We start from the raw sequence: 23,118 nt of genomic DNA, 5'->3' as shown, positions 1-23,118 counted from the left end.
GTAACATCATGACTGCTTACTGGGGAAGAGGCAACTAGGCCATTACAAGATTTCGACTACATCTGCAAACCCACCATACCACTGATACCTCACTACTGTCCATCCAACTTTCCATGAGGGTGAATCATTCTCAACACAACAGATAATGATGATTCCTATGTACTGGTTAGTTGTTTGAACTGATTACTACTTTTTACCATTGTGTTTCTGGATACTGATCCAAGTGCTACAGTGGTGGTAGGTAATTTAAATAAAGATTCTTTATTGGTGAATGACAAAACACCAAACGCTTTACACACATTGCCTGCTTATTAATACTATACAAACAGACTACATAGCACAAATTAACTTACATCACTTGCTGCAATTTTTAAAATTCATCCCTACAATGTGTCTCTGTTATTATCCATCCCTATTTGCCCCTTGAGAAGGTGATGGTGAGCTGCCTTCTTGAACTGCTGCAGTAGGTAGACCCACAGTGGGTTTAGGGAGGAAATTACAGGAGTTTGACCCAGCAATACTGAAGGAACAGCAATATATTTCCAAGTCAGGGTGGTGAGTGGTTTGGAGAAGAACGTGCAGGTGGTGGTGTTCCCATGTATCCGCTGAACTTGTCCATCTGGAAAGATGGTGTGGTGACAATGTTATAGTGCCATAGAGATATACAGCATGGAAACAGACCCTTGGTCTAACTTCAGCTAAACAGATGTCCTAAATAAATCTAGTCCTATTTGCCAACATTCTTCCTATTCATATACCCATCCGGATGTTTTTTAAATGTTGTAATTGTACCAGCCTCCACCACTTCCCCTGGCAGCTGATTCCATACACACACTATCCTCTGCATGGAAACGTTTCCCCTTAGGTCCCTATTAAGTCTTTCCTCTCTCACCGTAAGCCTATGCTGTCTAGTTTTGGACTCCCCCACCTTGGAGAAAAGACCTTGGATACTTAGGAGAAAGTGAGGACTGCAGATGCTGGAGATCAGAGCTGAAAAATGTGTTGCTGGAAAAGCACAGCAGGTCAGGCAGCATCCAAGGGGCAGGAGAATCGACATTTCGGGCATAAGCCCGTCTTCAGGAATGAGGAAGGTGTGCCAAGCAGGCTAAGATCAAAGGTAGGGAGGAGGGACTTGGGGAGGGGCATTGGGAATGCAATAGGTGGAAGGAGATTAAGGTGAGGGTGATAGGCTGGAGAGGGGGTGGGGGCGGAGAGATCGGGAAGAACATTACAAGTCAAGAAGTCGGTGCTGAGTCCAAGGGTTGGGACTGAGATAAGGTGGGGGAAGGGGAAATGAGGAAGCTGGAGAAATCTGCATTCATCCCTTGTGGTTGGATGGTTCCTAGGCGGAAGATGAGGCGCTCTTCCTCCAGGCGTCGTGTTGCCATAGTCTGGCGATGGAGGAGACCAAGGGAGACACGCCGCCTACTTGCGGAACATTTCAGGGAACACCTCTGGGACATTCGCACCAACCAACCCAACTGCCCCATGGCTGAACACTTTAACTCCCCCTCTCACTCCGCCAAGGACATGCAGGTCCTTGGCCTCCTTATGCCCGAAACGTCAATTCTCCTGCTCCTTGGATGCTGCCTGACCTGCTGCGCTTTTCCAGCAACACACTTTTCAACCTTGTATACTTACCCTGCCCAAGCCCCTCATGATTTTAAATACCTCAATAAGGTCACCCTTCAGCCACCAACACTCCAGTGAAACTAACCCCAGCATATTCAGCCTCTCCCTATAGCTCAAACCCTCCAATCCTGGCAACATCCATGTAAATTTTGTAAATTTAAAATTCATCCATACAATGTGAGCCCTTTCAAGTTTCACAACATCCTTCCTATCACAGGGAGACCAGAATTGCACACAGTATTCCAAAAGTGGCTTAATCAATATCCTGTACAGCTGCAGCTGGACTCTCAACTCCTAGGCTTAATGCACTCGCCAATAAAGGCAAGCATACCAAATGCTTTCTTCACTATCTTATCTACCTGTGACTCCACATTCAAGGAACTATGAACCTACACTCCATGATCTCTGCTCAGCAACATTCCCCAGGACCCTACCTTTAAGTTTATAAGTGCTGTCCTGATTTGTCTTTCCAAAATGCAACACATCACATTTATCTGAATTAATTTCCATTGGCCTTTCCTTAGCCCATTGGCCCATCTGATCAAGATCCCATTTGCACTCTGAGGTAACTTTCTTCGCTGTCCACTACACCTCCAATTTTGGTTTCATCTGCAAACTTACTAACTATACCTCCTATGTTCACATCTAAATCATTTATATAAATGACAAAAAGTAGCGGATCCAGTAATGATCCTTGTGGGACACTGCTGGTCGTAGGTCTCCAGTCTGAAAAGCAACCCTCCACCACCGCCTTCTGTATTCTACCTGAGAGCCCAGTTCTGTATCTAGATAGTTAGCTCTCCCTCTATTCCGTGTGATCTAACCTTGCTGTCATGAGGAAACTTGCCGAAAGCTTTACTGAAGTCCCTTTTGGTCACGTTGGAAGATGATGTCAGAGGAGCACTGGTGAGTTGCTTCAGTGCATCTTGCAGAAGGTATACACTTTTGCCACTATGCATATCTGGTGAAGGAACTGAATGGTCAAGGTGGTGGATGTGTGCATATCAAGCCAACTGCATGGTGAAGATAGTGTCAACCTTCCTGAGTGTTAGTGGAACTGCACTCAATCAGGCAAGTGGAGAGCATTCCACTACACGCCTGACTTGAGCCCTTGTAGACTGTTGCCAAGCTTTGGAGAGTTGGGAAGTGAGTTACTCACCGCAGTATTATAGTTTCTGAGCTGCTCTTGTAGTCACTGTACTTATATGGCTGGCCCATGTCAGTTTATGGTCAATGGTAACCACAGGATGTTGATAGTGGAGGATTCCGTGATAGTTACACGGAAATGGTGAGATACTATCATTACAGATGGTTATTGCCTGACACCAGTGTGGTGCAAATGTTAATTATTGTATACCAATCCTTTAACATTTTACAAATGCAGCAAAATGTTAATCAGTATGTTAATCAATACATCAAACCATCAACTACACAAACACACCAGTTGATTTCCTCAAGTAGAAAGAATTAAAAGCCATCTTGGAATAAGATATTGTACACAGTATTTACATATGTATTGATAGTCAGATTAGTTATCCCAGTGACTTTGAAATGTACCAGTGATTTGCAGACTCAGCCCGGTCTGGTAAAAGTGAAACATCACTAAGCTCTGGGACTTTTCACTTGGAGGGCGGCATGGTGGCTCAGTGGCTAGCACTGCTGCCTCGCAGTGCCAGGGACTGGAGTTCGATTCCCACCTCAGGGGCAACTATCTGTGTGGAGTTTGTATGTTTTCCCCATGGGTTTCCTCCCACAATCCAAAGATGTACAGTTCAAGTGAATTGGCCATGTTATATTGCCCATTTGCATTAGTCAGGAGTAAATATGGAATGGGGGAATAGATCTGGCTGGGTTTCTCTTCCGAGGGTCGGTGAGGACTTGTTGGGCCAAATGGCTTGCTTCCATACTGTAGGGAATCTAATCTAATAGATATAGGCTGACAATCTATAAATATATCGGTGCCACTTCATGCTCCCACAAGGAGGTTAAACAGTTCATCAGCTTCACAAACACCTTCCATCTTAACCTCAAGTTTTCCTGGTCCCCTCTATCTCTATCTCCGACAATCAATCAACATGGACATTTACTTCAAACCCAACCACTCCCACAGAATACCTGTAAAAACACAATCCCTTATTCCCAATTTCTCTATCTCTGCTGTATCTACTCCCAGGAGGAGCAATTCCACTCCAGGACATCCCAGATAGCCTCCTATTTCAAGGACTGCAATTTCCCCTCCCACATGGTCAACAATGCTCTCCAGCACATGTCCTTTAGTTCCAGCACCTCCAACCTTGAACCTTACCCATCCAATCGCAACAAGAACTCCCTGGTCCTCACCTTCCACCCCACTAATCTCCAGATATAGCACATTAACCTCCGACATTTTTGCCACCTACAATCAGAACTCACCACTAGGGATATATTTCCCTCCCCACCCCTATCAGCATTCCACAGAGACCATTCCTTCCCCGACTCGCTCATTAGTTCCACACCCCCTACCAACCCATCCTTCACTTCCGGCACCATTCTTTGCCTCTGCAAACCTGAGCCAATATCTCCTCCCGCACCTCTATCCAGAGCACCAAAGGATTCTTCCATATCCAGCAGAGATTTTCATGCACATCCTATCATCTCATCAGTGTCCGTTGCTCTCAATGTGGTCTCCTCTACATTGGGAAGACAGGACGGCAACTCACAGAACGTTTCAGGGAACATCTCTGGGACACACGCACCAAAAATCTCCACCGCTCTGTGGCCAAGCACTTCAACTCCACCTTCCACTCTGCCAAGGATATGAAAATCCTGGACTTCTTCCAACGCCAAATCCAAGCCACCCGACGACTGGAAGAAGAATGCCTCAACAACCGCACTGAATCAACATTGACTTCACTAGTTTCCTAATCTCCCTTCCCCCCAATTTATCCCAGATCCAACCTTCCAACTCAGTACCACCCTCTTGACCTGTCCTACCTGTCCATCTTCCTTCCTGTCTATCCGCTCCACCCTCTCCACCGACCTATCACAATCACCCCCCACCTGCATCTACCTATCGTCTGCCTAGCTACTTTCCCCCCACCCCCACCCGCACATTCCTGATGAAGGACTTATGCCCAAAACATCAACTCTCCTGCTCCTTGAACACTGCCTGACCTGCTGTGCTTTTCCAGCGCCATACTTTTCGAACATGATCTCCAGCATCTGCAGTCTTCATTTTTTCATAGATAAGATAGAGGCAGGCAAGTTGTTTCCACTGGTGGGTGAGACTAGGACTAGGGGACATGGCCTCTAGATTATGGGGGAGTAGATTTAGGACAGAGATGAGGAGAATATGCTTTTCCCAGAGAATTGTGAATCTATGGAATTCTCTGCCCAAGGAAGCTGTAGAGGCAGTTTCATTAAATATATTCAAGACACAGTTGGATGGGTTTTTGCTTGGTAGGGGAATTAAGGGCTATGGGGATAACACAGGTAGGAGGAGCTAAGACAATGGTCAGCCATGATCTTAATGAATGGAAGAGCAGGTTCAATGGGCCAAAGGCCCACTCTCACTTCTATTACTATGAAACTATCTTGCACTCCTGACTTCCAGGCAAAAGCTCAAGCAGGAGACCCCTTCGCAGATACAGGTGTGGTGCTGGTCGGAGGAGGCAGAGGATCAACTACGGTGCTGTCTGGAATCGGTTGATTGGGCCGTGTTCAAACAGTTCGCAGGTACAGGGATGAGTACGCCACCACCGTCACAGACTTTATCAGCAAGTGTGTGGAGGACTGCATACCAAGGGAGTCAATCTGAGTGTTCCCCAACAGGAAACCCTGGATGAATCAAGACATACAGAACCTACTTAAAACCAGGTATAAGGCCTTCAGATTAGGAGACCCACTCAAATATAAAGAATCCAAGTATGACCTTCACAGAGCCATTCAGATAGCCAAGGACTAATACTGATCCAAACTAGAGACCCAGACAGACACCTGGTGACTATGGCAGGGACTGAATGACATCACAGGTTCTAAAAGGAGACAGTGCAAGATAGCAGACGATATCCCTCCCCGATCATCTCAACATTGCCTATGTTTGCTTTGAGCAGACTTTTGACGGAGAGGTAACACGTATTCTGACAAGTCCTGATGAACCTATCCCAACCGTCACTGCATCAGAGGTCAGATCAGTTTTCCTTGGTGTGAATCTAAGGAAAGTGATGGGACCAGACGGAGTACCAGGCCGTGCACTCAGAGCATGCGCAGGTCAACTGGCAGAGGTCTTCTCGGACATCTTCAATCTCTCCCTGCAGCAGGCCACTGTCCCTGCCTGTTTCAAGAGGGCCAACATCATCCCTGTGCCTAAGAAGGCTCATGCAGCATGTCTCTATGACTATCGCCAAGTGGCCCTAACTTCAGTGGTCATGCAGTGCTTTGAAAGGCTGGTCATAGCAATAATCAACTCCAGCCTCCCTACTACTCTTGACCCACTCCAATTTGCCTATCAAGCCAACAGATCCACGTCAGATGCCATATCACTTGCCCTTCACTCCTCCCGAGAACATCTTGACACCAAGAACAGCTACATAAGAATCCTACTCATTGACTACAGTTCAGCCTTCAACACTATTATCCCCTCAAGACTGATTACTAAACTTAGTGATCGTGGAGTAAGTCCCACTCTCTGCAACTGGATCCTCAGTTTCCTGACTCACAGGCCACAATCAGTGAAGTTTGGGGACAATATTTCACCCTCACTAACATTTAACACTGGAGCCCCCAGGGGTGTGTACTCAGCCCCTACTGTACTCACTGTATACCCATGATTGCATCCCAAATACCAGACTAATGCCATTTACAAATTAACTGATGACACCACCATAGGCAGTCGAACCTCAGATGGTGACGAAACAGATTACAGACGGGAGGTGGAAGACCTGAAAAAATGGTGCACTGAGAACAATCTAGCTCTCAATGCCAGCAAAACCAAGGAACTCATGATTGACTTTCAAGGAACTCATGATTGATGTTACTCATACCCCCTTACACATTAACAGTACTGAGGTGGAATGAGTGCAGAGTGTCAAGCTCCTGGGAGTGGTCATCCACAATAAGCTTTCTTGGACTCTTCATGTGGACGCACTGGTTACAAAGACCCAACAACGTCTCTTCTTCCTCAGGCAGCTGAGGAAATTTGGCATGACGGTGAATACCCTTACCAACTTTTATAGGTGCACCATTGAGAGCATTATGTCTGGATGTATCACTACCTGGTATGGCAACTGTAAAATTCAAGATCAGAGACGTTATGGAGAGTGGTGAACTCGGCTCAGACGATCACAAAGGTCAACCTCCCATCTATAGACTCCATCTACCAGGCCCACTGTCAATGAAAGGCCGCCAGCACTCTCAAAGATCCATCCCACCCTGTCAATGTTTTTCTACAACCTCAACCATCGAGGAGAAGGTACAGAGCTTGAACACACGCACCAGCCGGTTTCAAAACAGTTTCTACTCCACTGTTGTTAAGGATATTGAATGGACTCACAAACTGTTGACATTTGCCTGTACTTGTGCTTTTGTTTTTGCTGCTCTTTATTTACTTATCTATGCTATTTAACTCTGTGATCTGTCTGTATTGCTTGCAAGACAAAGCTTTTCACTGTGCCTCGGTACCTTTGACAATAAATTCAATTCAATGCAATTCAATTCAATTCATTCAATACTTTGTCATGTTATCTTCCTTAACACCATTTTCAGAACTCAGATGTATATCTGTTCCTGACACTAAATGAGTTTTAGGAATTGTGTTGTTGGAAAACTCTCTGAACTGTCATCTATTTCACTTCAAAGTCAATCCATTCAGGTTGTCACCTCAACTGAATGTGTCTGACTACAGATCTGTGATGGTTCTGAATGGAACCATGCCCTCGCTTGTGAGTAGATCACTCTGACCTCCCCTCCAGGCAAAGCAGGAAACTCCATAGAGTCATTGATCATAGAGGTCAACAGCACTCGAAAGAGAAAGGCCCTTTAACCCATCAAATCTGTATCAGTCTAAAACAAGCATCTAATGATTCTAATCCTATTTTCCAGCAGTTGGCCTCTAGCCTTGCATGCTTTGACACTGCGAGTGCACATGTAAATGGTTCTTAAATGTTATAAGTATTTCTACTTTTACAGGCAGTGAGTTCCAGATTTCCACCAACTACTGCTTGAAATACTTTTACTCGCATTTCCTCACATTTCCTGCCCCTTCCCCCTCTTTCTTATTTACTCAATGTAAAAGAGGATTGTTAGAAATCTGGAGATAATAGTTTTCATAGTTATAATGTAATACTGCATTCCTTGAATAAACTACAAGGGAAATGCTCAGTGTCTTTATTTTAACATTCAATCTTCATCTCAACACATTATGATTTCTTGCTTCTCAATTCATTACTTGTTTATCCTGCCAAAATCTCTCTCTTTAAGTAAACTCTCCATAATCATGGCCATATCCTTGATTTGCCATCTCACATGATCTTACTATTCAAATCACAATTATGGCCATCTCCAGTCACCTTCAATGTGTTACTCTACGCACGTCACAAGCTTATTTCCCTTTGTATCCATCCATGGGTAAAATTTTACCCAATCAACTTATAACAAATGAACATTGAAGGCTAGCCAGCTGGAATGTCGAAATTGCAGTTTTAATATTTTTACACAACTTTTGATTTGCTGAATCCCATGCTGACCTCCACAATTGATACCTTTGTTCTCACTACAACCATTACTCCCTCTCACCCTGGCCAATTCCTTTTATCGCTCTCATCTTCCTTCCTTTTGGTCCAGCAGAAGTAAACTTAGAGTCATAAAGCTGTACAGCATTGAAACAAATCCTTCAGTTCAACTTGTCCATGCTGACCAGGTATCCTAAATTAATCTAATCTCATTTGGGATTAGTTCTGGACTCCCCAACCACAGGGAAAAGACTTTGTCTATTTATCCTATCCATGCCCCTCATAATTTTATAAACCTCTATAAGGTCTCTATCAGCCTCTGACGCCCCAGGGAAAACAGCCCCAGCCTATTCAACCTCTCCCTCTAGCTCAAATCCACCAACCCTGGCAACATCCTTGAAAATCTTTTCTGAATACTTTCACATTTCACAACATCCTTCCAATAGAAAGGAGACCAGAATTGCATACAATATTCCAAAAGTGGCCTAACCAATGTCCTGTAGAGCCACAATATGACCTCCTAACTCCTATACTCAATAATCTGACCAATAAAGGAAAGCACACCAAATGCCTTCTTCACTATCCTATCTACCTGCGACTCTACTTTCAAGGAGCTATGAACCTGCACTCCAAGGTCTCTTTGTTTAGCAACACTCCCTAAGACCTTACCATCAAGTGAATAAGTCCTGTTAAGATTTGCTTTCCCAAAATGCAACACCTCGCATTTATCTAAATTTATCTAAATTATCTAAATTATCCATCAGCCACTTCTCAGGCCATTGGCCAATCTATTCAAGATCCCGTTGTAATCTGAGGTAACCTTCTTCGCTGTCCACTGCACCTCCAATTTTGGTGTCATCTGCAAACTTACTAACTATACCTCCTGTGTTCACATCCAAATCATTTATATAATTGATGAAAAGTAGCGGATGCAGCAACAATCCACTGGTCACAGGCCTCCAGTCTGAAAAACAACCCTCCACCAATACCCTTCGAGCTAGTTCTGTATCCAAATGGCTGGTTCTCCCTGTATTCCATGAGATCTAACCTTGCCAACCAGTCTCCCATGGGGAACTTTGTCAAACGCCTTACTGAAGTCCATATAGATCACGTCTACTGCTCTGCCCTCATCAATCCTCTTGGTAACTTCTTCAAAAAATTTCAATCAAGTTCATGAAACATGATTTCCCTAATCAGTTAATCTTTCTTCCCACCTATCTGCTCCATCCTCCCCTCTGACTTATCACCTTCACCCCCACCTCCATCCACCTATGGCAATCTCAGCTACCTTCCCCCCAGCCCCACCCGCCATCCCATTTATCTCTCCACCCCTGAGACTCCCAGCTTCATTCCTGATGAAGGACCTTTGCCCAAAACGTCGATTTTCCTGCTCCTTGGATGCTGCCTGACCTGCTGTGCTTTTCCAGCACCACTCTAATCTTGACTCTGATCTCCAGCAGTACTCACTTTCAACAATCCCTAATCAGTCCTTGCCTTTCCAAATACTTGTCCCTCAGGATCCCCTCTAACAACTTGCCCACCACTGACGTCAGGCTCACCTGTCCATAGTTACCTGGCTCATCCTTACCATGTTTCTTAAACAGTGGCACTACGTTAACCAACCTCCAGTCTCCTGGCATCTCATCTGTGACTATCGATGATACAAATATCTCAGCAAAGGGCCCAGTGATCACTTCCCTAGCTTTCCACAGAGTTCTAGGGTACACCCAATCAGGCCTTGGGGATTTATCCACTTTTGTGCATTTCAAGACATCCAGCACTTACTCCTCTGTGATATGGGCATTTTTCAAGATGTCACCATCGATTTCCTTAAATTCTATATCTTCTATGTCCTTATCCACAGTAAACATTGATGCAAAATACTCGTTTAGTATTCCTCCATCATCTGCAGCTCTACACAAAGGCTGCCTTGCTGATCTTTGTGTGGCCCTACTCACTCCCTAGTTACCCTTTCGTCCTTAATGTATTTGTAATAACCCTTTGGATTCTCCTTAATCCTATTTACCAAAGCTATCTCATGTCCCCTTTTTGCCCTCCTGATTTCCCTCTTAAGTATACTCCTACTTCCTTTATACTCTTCTAAGGATTCACTCAATCTATCTTGTCTATACCTGACATATGCTTCCATCTTTTTCCTAACCACTGCGATAAAAATAACATAGAACATAGAACAATACAGTGCAGAACAGGCCCTTTAGCGCTCAATGTTGTAACGATCTGTGAACTAATCTAAGCCCATCCCCTACACTATTCCATCATCATTAGATTACTTACAGTGTGGAAACGGGACCTTCGGCCCAACAAGTCCGCACCGACCCTCCGAAGAGCAACCCACCCAGATCCATTCCCCTACATTTACCCCTGCCCCTAACACTACGGGCAATTTAGCATGGTCAATTCACCTAACCTGCACATTTTTGGACTGCGGGAGGAAACCAAAGCCCCCAGAGGAAACCCATGCAGACATGGGGAGAATGTGCAAATTCCACACAGACAGTTGCCTGAGGCGGAATTGAACCTTGGTCTCTGGCGCTGTGAGCCAGCAGTGCTAACTGCTGTGCCACCGTGCCACCCATATGCTTATCCAAGGACTGTTTAAATGCCCCTAATGTGGCTGAGCTAACTACACTGGCAGGCAGGGCATTCCATGCCCTTACTACTCTCTGAGTAAAGAACCTTCCTCTGACATCTGTATTAAATCTATCACCCCTCAATTTGTAGCTATGCCCCCTTGTACAAGCTGACATCATTATCCTCGGAAAAGGACTCTCACTGTCCACCCTATCTAACCAATCTGATAATCTTGTATGTCTCTATTAAATCTCCTCTTAGCCTTCTTCTCTCCAATGAGAACAGACTCAAGTCCCTCAGCCTTTCCTCATAAGACCTTCCCTCGACCAGGCAACATCCTGGTAGATCTCCCCTGCACCTTTTCCAATGCTTCCACATCTTTCCTGTGATGGGGCGACAAGAATTGTACACAATGTTCCAAGTGCGGCCACACTAGCATTTTGTACAGTTGCAGCATGACATCACGGCTCTGGCACTCAATCCCTCAAATGACACTTCCTCATCCTCCCAATACATCTTCAATCCTTTACAGAGTAGTCCACCATCCTCCTCAATGTGTCAGCAGCTTTGGACAGAGTGACTACATCATTCTTCTCTAACCTTTCTCCACTGTTGTCCAGCTGCCCAGGACCACTGTTGTTGTTTCAATTCTTATCTATCCAATCATAGCCAGAGAATCACTTACAGTGATTTCTCTCCCTGCTCATGTAGGGTCACCTATAGGGTCCTGCAAGGATCTACGTGAGGTCCCCTCCTATATATCATCCACATTCTGCCCCAGAAGGTTAAAGCAGATTGTTTGCAATCTTGGTGTCACATTTGAGTCTGAAATGAACTTCCAACCCCCATATTAAAGTTATTGCAATAAACCAATGATTTAAGCCTCATTAACAGTGACCAAGACAGTATTAACATAGGCCTCAGGTCATCTTCTCCAAATCCAAATATTCCTGCTTTTTTAAAATTCATTTGTGGGATTTGGGTAATGCTGCCTGGGCCAGCATTTACTGCCCATCCCTCGTTTTCCTTGTCCAGGATATGGAGTAGGCAATTTTGAAATAAGGTGAGAAATTTCTTCAAAGAGTAGTGAATCTGTGGGATTCTCTACTGCAGGAGAATATGAAGTCACTGAATGTGTTTAAGAAAGAAATACATTTCTAAAACCTAAAGGTAACAAGGGGAATGGGAGAGACCAGGAGTATTGTGTTGAGACAGAGGATCAGTCATGATCATGTTGAATGGTGTTCTAAGACCCACCAAAAAAAAGATAGCGGCAGTGAGTGAGCAACCTAGCAACAGGACAAAGCAGGGGAGAGTCACAAAAGGAACAAACCAATCCACATGGTGACTGACAAAATAGAAAATGCAGGAAGCAATCTCTAATAAGGGGGAAGTCATGGAACAGGCCTAACAGCACCATAGATGAGAAAAGTCCATGACAAGTTGAAATATGGCCAAACTGGCATAGATGATTCACTGGACACAGGAATGCTTCAGAATGAACAGCCAATTCAAACCAGGTCAGTACCCTTCTCTGTGCAATCAGCATTGCAGATGATGTTTTAGCAAAGTACATGTAAATAGAAAAACCTCCACTTATGACACCATTATCAGAGCTTTCAATGTGTATTTGATACAATATAATCAAAGCGTAAAATGAAATAAAATGAAGTAAAAGCACAGAGAAAGCATCAATTCACTTATCAGTGACGTACATTTCTGCGATTGGATTGTGCTTGGCGTTTTGGATTTCTTACAGTCCATTAAAACTGAAGTATGGAAAGAGAAGAGTCTTTGTTCAAGGCGATAGAGAGGGATTTATGGAAAATGCAATTTGCAACAATGCAACAAATTGGGCTTTATGCAATATGTCCGAAAGCTGAAACCAGGTACCATCACACAATGTACTTGCTGTAATGGAAGGGGGTGTGCCAGTGTAACAATTTACTTGCTGTTTTGTTGAAAGTTGGTAAATCACCAGGAATAGAGTGTAGGGATCCATAGCATCTACAGACCTTAAAGCTTAATCTCAATCTTCAAAGCAGTAATCTGAAGCACAAGTAGAAGTCACTTGGAATATCTTGGAGTATTGAAGGCAAGCCATAGGTTTGTTAAAGGTAGTGATTAATTTTGATTGAGTTTTTGATGAGGTAACAGAGATGGTTGATGACGACAATTGATGTGGTTTAGATGGACTTCCAGAGGTCTTTGATAAAAAGCCACATAATTGACTTGTAGAAAAGTCAAAGCACATGGGCAAAAAAGGTAGGAAAGAGAGACAAGTAATTAGCAGTTGTAATTCAGTTACAGGACATTGTACAATGCAATTTTTGCAGATACCAATACTATGACCAATGTTTTTCTTGATGTGCATGAATGATATACCATTTGGGTATACATGACGCAATTTCAAAATTTGTATATGGCAGGAATGTTGAAAAATTTGTTAAGTATGGGGAGGACAGTGAGAGATTTCAAGAGGTGAAACTGATGGATATGTGGCAGATGAAATTTCATGCAGAGAAGTGTGAACTGATGCGAAAAATGTGCAACAACAGAATAAAATTTTAAAATGCAATTCAAAAGGAGCAGAGGGGCCTGAAGATAAATATGCACAAACCATTCAAGGTGGAAAACTTCAAATGTTTAAACTGGATTCCAGTGTTTCAAGATCCATGAACAGAGTTCAAAACCAAAGCAGTTATGAGTAACCTTTGTAATAACAATTCACCTTCAACTGGAGATTGTGTCCAATTCTGGAAGCATACTTTGGGAATGATAGAAATATTTCAGAGAGAAAACAATGAAAATATTCATGAGTCCACAACTCTAAACAGCAGCTCATAGGTCGGAATATACTCACAACTGTGTTCTGAACACAACAGTCAGCAGTTCGAATCCTACACCAGCCCCAAGACCAATGTCAAGCCCAAGAAGAACAGCAGCAATGAAAGCCATTATCCAAACCAGCTGAAAGAAATGAAGACTTGCGTCAATATTATAGATTCAGCCTTCTTCAAAACCTGTTAACAAACTGATACTGAGGTGTAATGTGGGAGTAACACTGCCAGACAGTGTCACAGTAACACTGAGTGACAGTGCAGGCAGTAACACTGAGGGACAATCAAGTCACCTAAGTAGATGAAACAACTCAGAAAATAGTGATACTGGCTTAGTTTCTTTTTAAAAATTGAATTTGATATTTGAAAGGGAGTTTGTTTAAAGGAAGAGGCTTACTCTTTTGAGATACTGAGAATATTGAAGTACTTAAAATCTAATGTAAAGTCACCTGGATTTTCATACTGTTACATTCAGAGAAAACACACAAAATATTTATAACTGGGTGAAGGAAGAGTGTTAAGAGTGTCTCTTATTGGACTGAGGAGGTGCTCATTAAAAGCAAAATTATTGTGCTGGTTGGCAAGAGGAAAGGGAATGGAAAGACGGTGAAGGAAAGGGAAAGAAAGAAAGATAAACAGAGAGAACAGAAAAACAGAGATATGAAGTCAAATCAAAACAGGGCAATAGAGAATCATAGAAAAGGGGAGAGTGAAACAGAAACAGAGAGAACAAATAGTTGAACAAAAAGAGAAAATGGTCAAATGTTGACGACTGTAAGTTAGTTCCTGTTTCATAACTTATTCATGGAAGAAACAGGAAGTCCTATTTCCTCAGTTGTTATAAAAAGGTCACCAACCAAGTGCCAGTATTTCTATAAAATTCATTACAGCACAATAGTTCTGGTAATCAGTGAGAAAGAGAGAGATGTTCAGAAAGGCCCTGAATGGCAGGCAGAATCCCAGAAAGTTTTTGCGTACATCTTTTCTCACTGCCTGTTACTGACTTTGATTGAATGGGAAACATATGCGGGGCTGATTGTGTTTCTTCTGCCTATTCTTTGTGATGTCATCTCCTCTACTTTCTCTCTGAGCTCCACATCTGGGAATCTGCTTCTCAAAAATGGTAGCTGATGAAGTCACTTACATAATGCAGCAGCTGACGCTGCGTCTCATTTGCACTTACACAGTCAAACTTGTCTTTCTTCCACAGAATCCCAATTTCTCTGAATTGCATTAACATTCCTTTCAAATTTATGATGACAAGAGCTCCTAAAACCGACTGTGAGGAGAATAAAAAGACAAAATTAATAGGTGTGTAAACACATTTAAAAGACCAGATTCCTTCTATTCTGACTTCTTCTGATAGAGCAATACAACATTTGTATGGATGGGTTATGAGCTTCATTCCAAGGCTGACTGTTTTGTTCAGATCCTTTGTATTGAGCTCCCTTATAGATTATGAATAGGTATGAGCAACAATGCCACAAAGTTCTATCTGGGAATGAGGACTACACCTTATCCAAAGGTATACACGGTAATGGGTTCCAACTAAAATGCCTCATTGATCAATCTCAACTAATTTTATCGTAGGCAGTTAATCATTTTTACAGTCTTTGCCATGTATCTGTTAATACATTATTAGACAATGAAAATCATTTTTATTTCTTTAAACAATTTTATACTTTTCACTTTCTTCTTTAAGAAATCTTATAGTTGTATACAGTATTCTAAAGTTGTATCATATTTACAGAGTACTAAACCAAGGAGGTTGGGTCAAACATTTATAAAACATGGAATTGTTTTCATCTGCAGAATTGTATGCAGTTGTAGGTATGATACTATATGAAGGATGTCAAGGCAGTGATAAAGGTATAGTCAGGATTTACTAGAATTATGTCAGAGTTGAGGGATCTCAGATCTGTGCAAACAATGGGGAAACTAGAAGTATTCTCCTTAGATCAGTGTTAAAAAATCATGAAGGGTTTTAACTGAGCAGATAAAAAGAAACTGTTTGCTGTGGCAAGAGGGGTTGCAAGCAAGATGATGGCAAATGCACCAAAAAGGAGATGGGAAATGATTGCATGCAATTACTCATGATCTGAAATGGCACTGAAAGCATATTCAATAATAGCTTTCAAAAGAGAATCGAAACAATACTTGAAACAAAAAGCATCCAAGTTCATTGGGAGAGAACTGGGGTGTGAAATTTATTAGATAGCTCTTTCAAAGAGGCCACAGAGAAGTGATGGACTGAATGGTCTCTTCTGTACAATTCCATGTTTTCATACATTAAAAGCAGTTGAATTTCAGACACTCCTGTCTCTCTAAATGGCCAAAAAAAACGACAAATAAATAAGTTTTGCCAATTATGCGAGCTTGTTTTTTTTATATCTGATTAAACAATGGCTCTCCAGTGAAATGGAGATATGCATTACATACACCTCCTAAAACCAGCAAAGGCACTTGTCAGATTTCAATGATTGCACTGTTTCTACTCAACCTCAGGTGACTCTGTTGACAATGGGCAATAAAAAGCCATCATTAAAGCCCAGACTGTCATTGTAGAGCATAAATGTCTGAGTACCTACCTTGGGTAGTGGTGCAAGCAGAAACCCAATGGCCAGAGTTACAATCATCACCATCACAGCAGATATCAGACTAGCAAGCTGTGTCAAAATGAATCAATGGATTAATCAATTAAAAATGTTCTCATTTTATTCAATTGCTATTTTCCTCAATTTTAAGCACTCCGTATGTTCAGCAGTCAGTTTCTTGGTGCAAAGTCTCTTGGTTCCTGATAGGACAGTTGTTTAGGGAGTATTTTGAGGCTTTGGGGAGGGTGTAGAGAGGATTTACAGGAATGATACAATAGATCAGGAGAGGTGGCTTCCAATGATGAGGATTGATCACACATTATCACATTGGGGTGGCACAGTGGCTCAGTGGTTAGCACTGCTGCCTCACAGCACCAGGGTCCAAGACTTGATTCCAGCCTCAGGTGACTGTCTGTGTGGAGTTTGCATGTTCTGCGTGGGTTTCCTTTGGGTGCTCTGGTTTTCTCCCATAATCCAAAGATGTGCAGGTCAGGTGAATTGGCCATGCTAAATTGCCCATAGTGTTAGGTGCAGTAGTCAGAAGGAAATGGGTCTGGGTGGGTTATCCTTTGGTGGGTCGGTATGAACTGGTTGGCCGAAGGGCCCATTTCCACACTGTAGGGAATCTAATCTAAACAAAATGTGAAAAATTTGGCATAGAATATGTGGATAATTTATTTCTAATAAAATTAATTGTTAAGATCTGAAATCCATGACTTGAATAGGTGATGGATGGCAAATCAATAATCATTGTTAAAAAGGAATTAGATCAATACCAGAAGAGGGGGAATTTGCAGGGCTATGGGAAAATGCAGAGGTGTAAAACCAGTTCTGCCAAAGGACAGGCACAGTTTTCTGTGTCAATTGATTCTATTCTATTCACTTCAAGACAAATTTCTAGGATTGGACTTTTAATCTGGGATTGAGAACACAATCCCTGGGGAACAATTCCAAATCATATTCTCTGCATCATATTGAGACCACTGATATGATGGAGCTTTTAAATACAAGCAGGAGAGTTAGGCACTCAAAGAGCTGCCCGGAGGCAAGAGCTCGAAATGGACAATGTTTTGAAAGCCAGGGAAGCCATGAAGTGGGTTTGTGACTCACTGAGGAAATGGCTCATGAAAGTTTGCAGATCACCAGAATTGGCACAGGCAGATGGCCACAAATGGAACCAAAGTTCTCTGACACTTCTCCTGAGGTATTAACTGAGATAGCCACTGAGAGGTGAGAGATATTGTTGCTGGTGTCTCAATGAAATCCACCCGCAGATACAAAAGAAGGACCTGGATGACATTGGGCCTGGAGGTTAGCAGTAGAGGAATGACTAGAAAGATGTAGGCCAGGGTCATAAAAGATTTAACGTTCTGGTAAGATCTGGAAAGGTGAGTGGCTAGTGAGACCTGGGGAACAGCTCCCTAATTCTATAAAGAGCTGCATGTGCTTGAGTAAGCTGAGTACCCAATAATCCCACAATTTCAATACAAGTAGCTTGATGTGTCACTCAGACATCAGGCACCTTCATAAATGGAGTATGAGTGAGAGGGTTGAGGAGGGTCATGTCAATGTCATGCACAAAAAGGTCATAGAACCAAGTGTATTCTCACCTGAAAGAAAACAAATCTCACAACAAACAGGTGTGAGTGGTGTTGTGGAGTTACACAATCTGACCCTGACAACTATGGAAACCGACAGACACTGATAGCACTATAATCTGTGAAGAGTAGATAGTTCGATCTTTGGTTGAGGGGTACAGAGGAAACTCCCACCTAATGTTGCCACACAAGTTGTGCCATTAATGGGGCTGGTGGTGCCAAGGCATTTGGTGAGCAGGCTGGAGAAATTGCCCCCACCCATGCTGCTTGTGACACCTGCCAAAAACTTCAATAAATGAGTCAAACAAGATGTAGGGTGTCCTGGACACTGCCATGGTCCTAGATGACCACACTTGCAGACAGTGTCCCCGGCTTCAGAAGCTGGAACCCCCAGTCTTGGAGCTGGAACAATGGTTGGAGACCCTGTGGTACACCTGCGAGGTTGAGAGTTACGTGGATAGCATATTCAGAGAGGTGATCATACAAGGGAATGGGCGACCACTGGACAGCGCAGAAAGTACACGCAGGTAGTGCAGGTGTCTCCTGGGGTACCACTCATTAACTGGTATTCCATTTTGGAAGCAGATGAGGGTTCTGGCACCTCAGAGGAGTTCAGCCAGAGCCACGCTTTGGGCATCATAAACAGCTTGACTGCACAGCACAGAGGGAGGAAGAAAGGAAGAGCAATAATGATAAGGGATTCTTTAGTTAGGGGCAAACAGCAACTTCTTCTGCAGAAGGATGGTGATAGGGTTACGAAGAAGTCGTATGGTATGTTGGCTTTCTTTAGCGGGGGATTGAGTTTAAGAGCTGCAAAGTTATGCTGCAGCTCTATAAAGCGCTGCTTAGATCACACTTGGAATATTGTGTTCAGTTCTGGTCGCCTCATTATAGGAAGGATGTGGAAGCTTTAGAGAGGGTTCTAAATTTACCAGGATGTTGCCTGGACTAGAGGGCTTGTCTTATGAAGAAAGGTTGAGGGAGCGAGGGCTTTTGTCATAGGAGTGAAGAAGGATGAGAGGTGGCTTGATACAGGTGTACAAGATGATGAGATGATGTGGAGGAGCCGGTGTTGGACCGAGGTGGACTAAGTTAATAATCACACAACACTAGCTTTTGGAGCGCTACTCCTTCATCAGGTAGCTGTGGAACAGCAACATAAGACACAGAATTTATAGCAGAATTCTCGAATGAACTGAAACCTGCAACCCATTATAAAAGGTGAAAGACTTAACAGCAATCTAGGTTTGTTCAACATATCATTTCAGTTGCATGACAGTGTGATATTTTGCTATAAATTCTGTGTCTTATGATCCTGTTCCACAGCTACCTGATGAAGGAGCAGCACTCTGAAAACTAGTGCTTCCAAATAAACCTGTTGGAGTATAACCTGGTGTTGTGTGATCTTTGACTAAGATGATGAGAGGCATAAGTAGAGTGAAATGGCTATTACAAGGGGGCATAATTTTAAGGTGATTGTAGGAAGGTTTAGGGGAGATGTCAGAGGTAGGTTCTTTACATAGAGAGCGCATGGAATGCACTGCCAGCAGTGGTAGTAGAGTCAATTACATTAGGGACACTTAAGCGACCCATGAATGATAGTAAAATGTAGGGTATGTAGGTTAGTTTGATCTTAGAGTAGGATAAAAGTCGGTACAACATCGAGGACCAACAGGCCTGTACTGTAACATACTGTTCTATGTTCTATGTTCTGGAATGATGTGTTGCCTCCCTGGTGCCAGGGTCACAGATGTCTCTGAGCAGCTACAGGGCATCCTGAAGGAGAGAGTGATGGCATATGTTGGTACCAATGGCATGGGCAAAGTGAGGAATAAAGTCTTGCATAAAGAATTCAGGGAGTTAGGCAGTAGATTAAAAAGCAGGACTTCAATGGTCGTAATCTCTGGATTACTCTTGGTGCCACATGCTAGTGAATTTAGAAATAGGAAAATAGGACAGATGCGTGGCTCAAGAGTTGGTGCAAGAGGGAAGCTTTTAGATTCCTGGATCATTGGGATCGTTTTTGAGGAAGATGGCACATTGCACCGAAACCACATTGGGACTAACATCCTTACAAGTAGACTTGGGAGGAGTTTAAGCTAGTCTGGCAGCAGGAGGGGATACAGAATAGATGAGCAAATATGTAGACAGTTCACAGAGGTATATAAAAGTCATAATCTAGGGGATTTCAAATTTCCCAACATAAATTGGGCAGTCATAATGTTAAAGGTTTAGTGATGGAGGATTTCTTGAAATACATCCAAGGGAGTTTTTTGAATCAACACGTCGAAGGCTCAGTGCTGGATCTGATTCTGGGGAAAGAAGCCAGACAAGTGTTCAATGTGGCAGTGAGGGAACATTTTATCAATAGCAACCACAACATGGTACAGTTAAAATTTGTCCTGGACAAGGAAATAGATGGCCTGCTAAAGATGGCTTTGGATTGGGGGAAAGGAAGATTTTAATAAAATAAAGCAGGAGCTGGCCACAGTAGATTGGGACCAGCTCCTTGCAGGTAAGTCTACAGCAGAGCAGTGAGGGGCATTCAAATAGGAGCTGGAGAGTGTATAAATCCAACATGTACCCTTTGGAGGGAAATGTAGGAGCAATAAGTTCAGAGAATCCTGGAAGTCTTGGACAATTCAAGACTGGATGAGGAAGAAGAGAAGGGCTTTTATGAAATCCAAAGGGGACAATTCAGCTGCAGCCCCAGAGGAATACAGGAAATACAGGAGAGAACTTAAGAAAGCAAATAGAAGGGCACATAAAAAAGGACTTGAAGCAGGTTAGGGAGAATCTAAGATATTTTGGAAATTCATTGAAGGGAAGAGGTTAACCAGGGAAAGAGTAGGGCCCATTAGGGACCAAGGGAGCAACCTGTGTGCAAAATTGCAGAATATTGGAAGGGCATTGAATGAATTCTTCTTTTCAGTCTTCATGCTGGGAAAGGAGAATATAGGTACTAAATTCAGGAAAAGAGACTGTTAGGAACTTGCGCATTTTGACTCAGGAAATGGGGGGATGTTGGAGGCTTGCTTGGACTTAAGGGCAGACAAATCCCCTGGCCTGGATGAATTGCATCCCAGGCTGTTATGGAAGGTGAGGTAAGAAATTGCATGGGCTCTGACACAAATTTTTAATTCCTCTCTGGCAAGAGGGTATTGGCAAAGGGCTGGAGGATGGCTAATCTGGTTCCAATTTTTAAGAGGGGTGGTAGAAATTAACCAGAAAATTACAGAATGGTCAATCTCATGTCAGTGGTAAGGAAACTATTGGAGAAAATTCTGAAGGAGTGATTCAATATCCACTTGGAAAGACATGAGCTAATTCGGGATAGTCAGCATGGTTTTGTCAGGGGGAGGTCATGCCTAACAAATTTGTTCAGGATGTTTTGAAGATGTGATCAAGTCTGTGGATGAGGGAAGTTCAGTTGATGTAGTTTATATGTCCTGCAAGGGAGACTAATTGAGAAAGTTTAAGGAATTGAGGGAAACTTGGTGAAGTGGATCAGAAACTGGCTTAGTAATAGGACACAAAAGGTAATGGTAGAATGTTGCTTGAGTGACTGGAAGCTGGTGTTCAGTTGTGTACCACAAGAATTAGTACTGGAATCCTTATTGTTTGTTATTCACATAAATAATATAGATGAAAATGTAGGGGGGAATGTTAGACAAATTTGCAGATGACACCAACAATGGTAGATTGGTTAATAGCAAAGAAGATAGCTATATAGATGGGTTGGTCAGACGGACAGACCAGTGGCAGATGATATTTAACCCTAATAGGTACAAGGTGATGCACTTTGGAAGAAGAAACAAGGTGAAGGCATATTTAATGAATAGCAGGACACTGGGCAGCTTATAGGAACAGAGGAATCTTGGGCTAATTATTTACAGATCCCTGAAGTCAGCAGAGCAAGTGAATACAATAGTTACAATGGGACTCTTGCTTTTGTTAGTCATTTCATAGACTATAAGAGCAAGGAGTTAATGTGGGAGTTATACAAAGCATCGGTCAAGCCACAGTTGGAGTACTGTGTGCAGTTCTGGTCATCTCATTACAGGAAAAATGTGGTAGCACTGGAGAGGGTTCACTAGGATATTGCCTGGAATGGAGAAATTAAGCTATAAAGAGGGATTAAATTGGCTTTGATTATTTTCTTTAGAACAGAAAAGACGAGGGAGGATATGATTGAGGTATATAAGATTATGAGATGTATGAGCAAGGTGAAATAGCAGTTGTTCCCCTTAGTTGAGGGGTTATTCATGAGAGGGCATATATTTGGGTTAAAGGGCAGAAGATTGAGAAGGGCTTTGGGAAGAAACCTTTTCAGTCAGCAGGTTGTAGGAATCTGGAATGCACTGTCTGGGAAGGTAGTGGAGGCTGAAAACCTTGAAATTTTCAAAAAACATTTGGATGAGAACTTCAAATATCACAACATCCAAGAATATGGTATTAGAATTAGCACACCTGTAGTGGTTGATATGTCAGTGCAGACTCGATGGGCCGAAGGGCCTTTTCTGCACTGTATGATTCTATGAATTCATAACAATTTCCTTTCATGAAAGCATGTTGTCTCTGCCTGGCTGTATTGAGATTTCCTAAGTGTCTTGCTATAATCTCTTGAAAATAGATTTCAGTATTTTCCCAATGAGAGATATTTAAGTTACTCTCCTGTAATTTCCTGCTTTCTGCCTATCTCCTTTCTTGAATTCAAGAACAACATTTGCTATTTTCCAATTTGATCGCACATTTCCAGAATCTAGGGAATTATAAGAAATTAAAACCAACACACCTACTATCTCATGAGGGTGTCTGCTGCCAAGTGAAGCCAACAGCTTCACATCCCTCTCAAGTGTGATGAGTCAGTGCTCACAAATGCTCACTCATGACTGAACTCTGCCACTGGATGATTTTCCGCTCTGCAACTATGTTGGTAAGTGTGTTCATTAGCCCTGATGGCTCAACAAACTGTACCTTGACATGTTGCAGACGTTTTGTTTTCCCTTGGAGTTAATTCTGTTTGAAGATTCCTTTTCTGAAGCCTGTTAGTGCGTTCAGAAACAAATGCAACAACTAGATAATTTCAAGTGTATGTCTTCCTTGCTCCCCCACCTTGCATCTTTAATGGGGCCCAAAATTGATAAATCCTCAG

The 23,118-nt window shown here is 42.7% G+C and overlaps 1 protein-coding gene across 1 annotated transcript in view; it reads right to left on the bottom strand.

The window, feature by feature from the left end:
• LOC122563779 (chloride anion exchanger-like) overlaps window positions 1–23,118 on the bottom strand; it is an 81,368-nt gene that overhangs the window by 30,658 nt on the left and 27,592 nt on the right. Inside the window, exons 11-13 of the mRNA XM_043718003.2 lie at window positions 16,360–16,437; window positions 14,955–15,050; window positions 13,795–13,901 (exon numbers count right to left, since the gene is read on the bottom strand). Coding sequence (XP_043573938.1) covers window positions 13,795–13,901; window positions 14,955–15,050; window positions 16,360–16,437 — 281 coding nt within the window. The remainder of the gene's footprint in view (window positions 1–13,794; window positions 13,902–14,954; window positions 15,051–16,359; window positions 16,438–23,118) is intronic.

The sequence above is a fragment of the Chiloscyllium plagiosum genome, unplaced genomic scaffold (assembly GCF_037043375.1).
Source record: "Chiloscyllium plagiosum isolate Xiang-an unplaced genomic scaffold, Cpla_swu_hap1 HiC_scaffold_23, whole genome shotgun sequence".
In the NCBI taxonomy this organism is placed as follows: domain Eukaryota; kingdom Metazoa; phylum Chordata; class Chondrichthyes; order Orectolobiformes; family Hemiscylliidae; genus Chiloscyllium; species Chiloscyllium plagiosum.
This window is presented reverse-complemented; position numbering and strand designations above follow the sequence as displayed.